Source organism: Eptatretus burgeri, chromosome 8 (assembly GCF_056783735.1).
Source record: "Eptatretus burgeri isolate ZD-2024b chromosome 8, Ebu_testis_v1, whole genome shotgun sequence".
Lineage (NCBI taxonomy): Eukaryota > Metazoa > Chordata > Myxini > Myxiniformes > Myxinidae > Eptatretus > Eptatretus burgeri.
Genome location: NC_140968.1, coordinates 39,790,283 through 39,799,947, shown reverse-complemented (window position 1 = coordinate 39,799,947; position 9,665 = coordinate 39,790,283). Strand labels below are relative to the sequence as shown.

The 9,665-nt window shown below is 39.0% G+C and overlaps 1 protein-coding gene across 1 annotated transcript; it reads right to left on the bottom strand.

Moving 5' to 3' along the window:
• Nucleotides 1-463: 463 nt before the first annotated feature.
• Nucleotides 464-8,315, bottom strand: LOC147021582 (iroquois-class homeodomain protein irx-1-B-like). Its single transcript, XM_085891681.1, has 2 exons — nucleotides 7,878-8,315; nucleotides 464-4,441 (listed from the first exon to the last, which is right to left on the bottom strand). The coding sequence occupies exons 1-2, from the start codon at nucleotides 8,115-8,117 to the stop codon at nucleotides 3,434-3,436; spliced, it is 1,248 nt and encodes a 415-aa protein (XP_085747807.1). The 5' UTR covers nucleotides 8,118-8,315; the 3' UTR covers nucleotides 464-3,433.
• Nucleotides 8,316-9,665: the final 1,350 nt, after the last annotated feature.

Genomic DNA, 9,665 nt, shown 5'->3' with positions numbered 1-9,665 from the left:
CATTGTTGATCGATGTTTTTGATCGCTAAAAAAACATCGGTAAGCACCTTTGCACCCCCACGAGAAGTTTTGGACCTGCACCAGTCCCGCTCGATGATGTAGCCAACAAGCAGCAAAGTGGTACATTGGTTGATCTTGAAGTTTCTAGAGGTGACTGATGGTCATTGATGCACTTCAGAAAGTCTCATTGACAACTAGCAGGAGTACCCAGGGTTGCCCGGTCTATCTTTTTGTGAGTGCCGAAAACACTTCCCTACACCCATAAAATAATGAGGTCAGGGATCATTTAATATTACTTTTCACGGAGCAATAAACGCTTCAGCACAATAGTGATTTTTTTTTAATTCAACTTTTTTCAAAAAAAATGTTTTTTGTCTAAAAACACTCCCAGTCACTCATTGATGAACCTCTGAAAGGATGACGAAGATTCTTTCAGCCATCTTTGAGAAAAATGGTGACAACATACAGACAGATGGCTCTTCCATCAGGTAGATAAATATCGTCCTGTGGTTTACTCGTTTTATCCGTTGAACTATAACGTACCAACAGGGGTACCTGGCGTTGCCCGGTGCTGTTGTAATCTTGTTTGCATTTCGAAGAAATCAAATTTTGTTTTTCAACTTTTTTTTTTATTTTTTTATTTTTTTTTCAAAACACCACCCACTATGGAATGGGGTCAGGGATCATTTAATATCACCCTACACATAGCTACAAAGGCTGAGGCACTATAGAGCGATTTTCAAAAAATAAAAATAAAAAAGAATACAAAAAGTCCAACTTTTTTGACAAAATTTTCAAAAAAAAAAACTTTTCCCTGGCACTCACTGACGAACCTCTGAAAGTTTGACGAAAATCCATTCGGCCATCTCCTCCAAAAATGGCGACACATACACAGACAGACAGACAAACATCTCTGTATAGTACAGATAGTGAGATGAATTTAATGTTGTTATTCTGAAGTCGTTTGTTGCAATTCGAAATGTTATTAAATTCGAGAAGTTGCAGGAACAATTGGAATGCATGCCATTTGAATTGTACGCGATTGTCCTGGGTGGGACGTGTCATTCGTGTTTTTATTTTTATTTCTTTCTATAACTTGCACCATATGTTATGAATGTGTAGCGAATTATAAATAACGGTGAATATGCAACACGTAGCAATATATTTTTTTTCATTTATAAAATTTGATATCTAAATCGGCAAGTTATCTGAGCGTTTCAACCTATTAAGTTCCTTGCAGGATGAAAGCTCAGACTGGAATCCCTGTTACTCCAAAGAACACACACGTACCTACACCTCCAGGACTTTAAATAAATAAAGGAAAAGGTTTAATTCATGTCAAGCTGTGGACTTATTGATCATCCTCGTGTATTGAATGTATTTATTTGTATCTCCACAGCCAAATGACATAAATCATGAACTTGATTTGGAATATAATTATTGGCATTAGTCTGTAAAGCGTGATGAAAACCGTTCACGGTTAAGGTGGCTGGCTCAAAATCTTAGGGTCTTGAATTGGAGTATCTGTCATTCAGTTCAATAACATCAGGCGGGTTGACGCGGCCTGTCATCCTTCCGACGTTGGCAAAATGAACACAAGCTTACTGGAAATGATGCGACACTGCATCAGCGGCACAGTCACACTCCCAGCAATGATGCAACCAGAAGCCACAGGCTACATACGAAATGATGATGACCCTCTATAAAGACATTATAGTCCAACAAGACGATGTAGGGGTTGTGCACCTATACCGACCTCTGAGACGTCGTCGGGGTTCGATTCCCGGCCCGACTATAAACTGTCGGATTGGTGCTTCGCCCGCTGAGCTTCAGTTCACAAAGGGTGCCATCCCTCAGATGGACGTTGAGCTGGGCATACTGTCTACTAGCATTAGTTGATGGATGCTAAAGATCCCAGTGAGTCTTTCGTGAAGAGTAGGTGAGTTATCACAAGCATCCTGAACAAATTACAAATTCTTACCAAAACTACTACCACTGGCAAGGCAATGTCAAACTTTTCCATTAATCTTTTTCGGCAGTCCTAACACCCTCATGTTATGGGATTAATCCATCCAGGAATTTGTTGTCTTTCTTAACTGTGCAAATACACCAAGTAGTGAAAGTTTTGTTCGATATCCTTTGAATATGAAGATTGTTTAGAAAGTCCACAAAAAAGTAACCTTCGCAATAGAGACGAAGCAGGCTTATGTATAATTATACTCTATATGCCAATTGCGTTATTGTTCAATGATATTTACTGCTTTCCTAATCCAATAATTAACTTTATTTCCCCACTAAGTAAGGAACTTGTGTTGATGACATTTAATTTATAGCAAGTAGGACTCACTCGTGTCCATTGAAAGGGCTTTCTTGATGTAGATCATCGAACCATGCAAGACAGGAACACTTGGGAAAAATCCGTCTTGCACAACAAAGAAAGTGCAAAAATACTAAAGTGCACCATCACTATACTGGAGTATACTATAGTATATAAATGCTTAATGTTAATAATCGTACAATCATCACCACCTTTCACCACATTCCATTAGTTGGGGTCGGCGGCGCTTGTTCTTCATCTCCAGTTGTTCAGTGTTCTCTGAGGTCGAAGATCCATAGCCCGTGTGGAATCAGCACAACCCTTCACAAACCGGCTAGCTGGCAGGGCTTGACGTCCGTGGAAAGATTGGGGCTGCAATTTGGAATGTGGCCAGGGTACGGGTACATAATGGCCTGCTCTTTCAGAAGTTTGAAAGGCACCATGAGATCTTTAACGTCTACCCACCAGCGAGTGCTAGCAAATGGGACAGCCAGCTGGTAAGGTCACTTTTGGAGGGCGGTGTCCTACCCAAGAAACACCATTCCGACAATTTGCAATCAGGTTGGGAATCAAACCTAGGCTAGACAGGTCAAAAGTGAGTACACGACATCTGAGCTATCCTGTTAATACTCATATATTGATGAAATATACTCAATGGCATGAATAGTAGCTCCTTCATACCGTGTGTATCAATAATGACTTGATCAGTAAGTCTGTGGCCTGATATGCAAAGTCAATAAAACGATATTATTATTTCAATGTTGCCCTTTTTCAGCAATTTTAACTGAACAACCACCATTACTATTATACACCTCGATGTTAAGCCACACACTTACTGATCGACCATTGTCAACTGGATCACAACTCGGTTTTCATCATCGGGCGCATGAGTACCCAGAAGTAAAATTTTAATGTCCGGTTTTCAACTTCACTCACAAAAATAATGCTTTCTTATTCGGCGCTATACATCCCAATTGCTGTCACCACCATCATCATTCCAACGACCACTAACGACCCGCTCAGACCACATATTGTTATCGCTGAGAGCTGGATGGGGAGACATAACCTCTTAAAGTCCGGGTAGGGAGTGGGGGCAGGAGTAACAATGAGCTCAAATCACATACATTTGGGAACAAACGTAATACCATCGTTGAATTTGTACAAACGTGGGAGCTGGACCCGAGTGGGAGCTTGGGGGTCTATCCACGCACCACAGTCCTCAACACCGGAGTCCCCTGTGGTGGTTTCCCCCACAACTGACCGCACTGCATGGTCTGGCTTGGTGGCTGTCTCGACGAGCGACCATATTTTGGGCTTCACCTCCACCAGAAGTCTCTGATCAGCTCTCAAGACCGGAGGGCACTGTAGTGGAGGTGACGATGGACAGAGGGACCTCTGAGCTTCAGCACACTCCATGTCAGTTTCATTTTTGTGCCTTTCCCTTGCCGCTCCATCCCACTCTGAGATAGTCTCGAGATCGCTTCCATTTCCAGGAACAACCTCAGTCACCACTTCTTCGCCTCCTGGCCCATGACGATGGGTGAGGGCCAAGTCCAAAGGAAGCCTTTCATCTGTTTCCTGAGTGGTCTCAATGCTGTCCGGCTCCAGCACCTCAGTTTGGGACCCACGGATGGTCATCTCGGACCCTTGAAGTGACTCAAGTGGATCAATATCCACACTTTCCAAATCGATCTCCTCCGATTCAGAATCGCTCCTCCTCGTGTTGGAGGGTGCCTCGACCCCTCGCCCTTCAGATCCGGAACCCCAGCATGTACTGCTCTTGTTTTCCTTCTTGAGTCGTCTCCGGGCATTCGCAAACCATGTGGAGACCTGCGTGAGGGTCATCTTTGTAACCAGGGCGAGCATTATCTTTTCTCCTTTGGTGGGGTACGGGTTCTTGCGGTGCTCATTGAGCCAAGCCTTGAGCATGCTCGTGCTCTCTCGACTTGCAGTCTTGCTCACCCTTCCAGGCTCGGCTCCCGGAGTCAGGTGTGACCCCAGCCCGGCCGCATGCGCCCCATATGGGTTGTAGTAGGCAGCAAGCGCTGCATGCGAGCCGTGCTGCGTGAGGTAGGCATGAGCGTGCGGAGATCCCGGCACATCCTTCAATTCATACTGTGTACCCTGCCCAATCAAAATGGTGAGAGAAAAGGATCATGTTACATTGAGTTAGCAATGCTGAGTTATACAAATCTGACCGACATGCAATTAAAGCAAACTGAGCATCCATTCTGCAATGGCACAAGATTCCTCCTTTAAAAGAAGAAGATGTTAATAAAGAGTCTGTGCATGGCTTTTGTTTTCAAAGTGACTTCATTGGATCCATTCGCAGATGCTCAGTCATTGCCAACAAACTTTCTATGAACCTTGCAGGGAGAATCCTGCACACACTACAGAAACCCATGCTCATTTCTCCATATTATAATCACTCGCAATTTCATGCCTTGATAAAAAAAATAAATATAAACAATCCAGTGCACAGAAAGGTAGTTGACCCTCTATAAATCAACCATACGTCAGCTGACAGTCTTGCATCTCATTTCAGGATTTTGGTCATTGTTTAGTATTGATGAAACCCACTTCACCTCTACAATTGTGCATCTGAACTCACACAGTTGGAGTGAAAAAGCGAGTCTTCAACTAATCCACCTAACTTGCAGCCATTTCATGTACATGGTGGGCTACAATGGTGTGGTATAAAATTACTATTTCAAACTTGTCACATTTTTGTGGCCCATTCTGTTTAAATAGGTAATGTATATCATTCAGAAAGTTATACAATTGAGGTACACACAAAAATTTAATTAGTTTTATACCTATGATTAGTAAAGCTATATTTATGCTACCTTTTATACTATCCCTCATTATATTCTTCAGGCAAAGCTTGGACTATTATGAATACCTAATCTTTCTCAGAGGACATTTTGAATGACCCTCACATACAAAATATGCACTGCCTTTTATCCAGTGATGTTTTAAAACATTATTATTTCGGAATTTTTTTTTCCACCCCAAAAAGGAAAGGATTTTAAGTTAGACTTAACCATGTATATAACACGTATTTTAAATATCCATCAAATAACCATCGATATAACATGTTTTAGTTTGAATAGCCATATATTTATCCATGTATATAAAACGTTTAAGTTTAAATATACACCTATTTAACCATGTATTAATTTAAATATCCATCTATTAAACATGTATGTAACATGTATTCGTTTAAATAGCCATCTATTTAGAATGTATACAACATGTATTCATTTAAATAGCCATGTATTCAGAATGTATATAACATGTATTAGTTTAAATATCAATCTAATTAGCCATGTATGTAACGTATTCATTTAAACATATATATATATATATATATATATATATATATATATATATATATATATATATATATATATATAACATGTATTCATTTAAATATCCATCAATTACACATGTATATAACATGTATTCATTTCAATATCCATCTATTAAACATGTATATAACATGTATTAGTTTAAATACCCATTTATTAAACATGATAGCATATATTCATTACAATATCCATCTAGTAAACATGTATATAACATGTATTAGTTTAAATACCCATTTATTAAACATGATAGCATATATTCATTTCAATATCCATCTATTAAACATGTATATAACATGTATTCATTTAAATATCCATATATTTAGCCATGTATATATTGACTGGTGTTGGCTTAGTGGTTAGCTTAGTGGTTAGGGTGGCTGACTTGGGATCCAAAGGTCCTGAGTTCAAGCCCCGTTGGCTGCTGAATTAACAACAGGGGGTTGACTCAGCCTGTCATCCTTCCGAGGTCGGCAAAATGAGTACCAGTGTATGCCTTAGTTAGAATAGGTGTACCATATCCCTGTGTGTCAAAAGAGGCGACCAGGGTTGGCGTCAGGAAGGGCATCGGCCATAAAACATTGCCTCAAGAAAAGCTAACCCCTGCACAGCAGGGAAAAATGGCTGTTTTTTTAACCATGTATATAACACGTTTAAGTTTAAATATCCATATACTTAGCCATGTCTATAACATTTATTCATTTACATATCCATCTCTTAAAGATGTATATAACATGTATTAATTAAAATATCCATCTATTAAACATGTATTCATTTAAATATCCACCTATTTAGCCATTTATATAGCACGTATTAGTTTAAATATCCATCTATTTGGCCATGTATATAATATGTATTAGTTTAAATATCCATCCATTTAGCCATGTATATAACACGTATATATATATATATATATATATATATATATATATATATATATATATATATATATATATATATATATATATATATATAACACTTATTGGTTTAACTGTCTATTTAAGCATGTATATAACAAGTATTAGTTTAAATATCCATTAAACATGTATACAACATATTAGTTTAAATATCCGTCTATATAACACGTATTTATATATCCATCTCTTAAACATGTATATAACATATTGGTTTAACTGTCTATTTAACCATGTATATAACATGTATTAGTTTAAAGATCTACCGAGTTACATCTATTGGTTTTACCATTTAACCATGTATATAGCATATATTAGTTAAAATATCCATCTATTTAACCATGTATATAACACATTTTAGTTGATATAACCACCTATTAAAGATGTATAAAACATGTATTGGTTTAACTGTCAATTTAACCATGTATTCGTTTAAATATCTACCGAGTTACATGTATTGGTTTTGCCATGTATATGAATGTCTTTATTGACAGATAAGTGCCCTTAATAAATAGCAATAATTATTATAGAGCACATATTGGTTTAACTAATAATCACACACTGTTTGAACTATCGATCTATTTCACCATGTATATCACACATATTGGTTTAACCAGCTATTTACCGAATGTATATAACACGTATTGATTTAGCAATACAAGTGTATATAATGCGTGTTGGTTTAATCATTTATTTAACTATGTATATACTGTAACACGTTTTGATTTAGCAATAAAACCATTCATCCCTGTGTATAACGCATTTTTGTTTAGCTGTACAAGTATTTAACCATTTATTTAATAACCATGGCTATAACATATAATGGTGCCATGGGGACATCCCTGGAAGTTTCATATATCCGTAAGTTAGTTACCGTCAATCATCAACCACCGTTAAAGTAAAGGGAATGGTTCCGAAATTACGTGTGATGCGCACAGCTCATTCACACAGGACGAAAAGCCAAACATGTTGACCGCACATGCCACAAGATAGGCTGTTACAGCACAGGTCACACACGTTACAGGTACATGGGCTGTGCGCCAAACGCCCATCAGATAATTTGGACCATCAGGTGATCTGCTTCCGCCTCCGTGAGACGTTCGTTCCTCATTTGATCCGGAGTTTCCAGATTGGACACATTTTGTCCGGACATTCTGGCAGGCCGTGCACGAAACTGGCCGTTAAAAGCAGATTTGACAACGTCTGGTCGACGAAGCATCCAGATTGTACCCCCCCCTCCCATTCCTTCATCCTCCCTCCCCTTCCCCGTTACTCCACTCTGACAGAAGGGTGCTGGACATGTGCGTAGAGAGCCAGCTCAGCCGCAGAGTACGGCACCAGAGCGGCATAGCCCAGCCCGGCGTACGATGAGCCATATAGTCCGAGGAGCGAAGTCGCGGCAGGACCAGACCCGTCCGGTGCTAGGCGTGTGGGAGTCATCGAGCCATTCGACTCGGACGAGCCAAAGGCTGGTGGAGACCCAGACAGGTAGGGGTATCCCAATTGGAGAAACGCCATGGCCAGATCTGCCGATGAAACTCAGTCGGAGAGGGACGGGGGAGGGGGAGGGGTTGGAGGGAGAAGTGGATGGATGGATGAATGGATGGTTAGAGAAACTAATGAACTAATATACTGATGAAAAGTGAAAGCGCCCCGTACGGAATGAGCGCCGCGAACAAACGGCGCAGCTACACGGCCCGTAAGGTCTATAAAGGGGTCGCTCAGGGGCGGAGCCTTAACCACGCCCCTCACTAGAGTCCTCTCCTCCTCACTTTGTACCTTCAGTTTGAGAATTGAGGACAGAAGGCGTGTATGTGTTACAGGATGTCATTATAACGCATAGTCAATAAAACCTGCTTTGGGCGACCATCGCCGCAAACATTGGTTGCCTCATTTGCTTTACATGCTGCTGCAAAAGACACGAGTTTATGGTCCCATACGTCATCGGAAACATTTGTTAATGCAATGTATTTATTGTGAAGGTGCATGAGTATTTCGTAAATGTTTTTGGAATATATATATATATATATATATATATATATATATATATATATATATATATATATATATATATATATATAGATGCAAATTAGTAAAAGGTTGCATACTTACTGCTGTGTTCCACCTTACACCAATATGAATCCTGACCTTCAAATCCTCCAATCAATATATATATATATATATATATATATATATATATATATATATATATATATATATATATATATATATATATATATATATATATATATATATATATACATATGTCAATGTTGATAGTTTAAAAAGGCCCAATGATGTAAACGTACATTGGTATACATAGATCGCATGATGTGTTTATCGAGTAATAAGTTGTCAGGTGGAGGATGAAGTGCCATGATTTTACACATTTATTAATGACGAGCTATCAATGACAAACATAAAACTGGTAATACCATACGGATTCAGGTTTAGTTCCTCAAAAGGATAGGTTCGATATGACAACCATTTCGGTAGAGCACAGCACATATTTATCGATATGCATATGTTGTCCATAACTTTTCCCAATGTGTGGAAGATATATAGTGGTCCCAGTTCGATGATTGTGTGAGCAATGGTTCGTGAATCACAAATGTGTAAAAAGCTGGCGTTTCATCTGAAAAACAAGCTGAATGTATAAAAATAATTGCTGTATAATTTTGGTTTTTCACCAAGAAAGGCAATGACATATTGGTCTGCATCACCACAATGATGCACTCACCAGACATGGTTATGGAAAGCTACCTTCCAATACCTAAATGACTTTATTTACCTTCTAATATGTAAATCGCTTAATCTACCTTCCAATCCCTATATGGCTCTAATATCTACCTTCCAATACCTAAATGGCTTTATCTACCATCCGATACCTACCTTCCAATACCTAAATGGCTTATCTACCTTCCAATACCTAAAGGCCTTTATCTACCTTCCAATACCTAAATGCCTTTATCTACCTTCCAATATCTACCTTCCAGCACCTAAATGATTTTTTCTATGTTCCAAAACCTAAATGGCTTTATGGTGAACATCATGAGCAGTTCCACC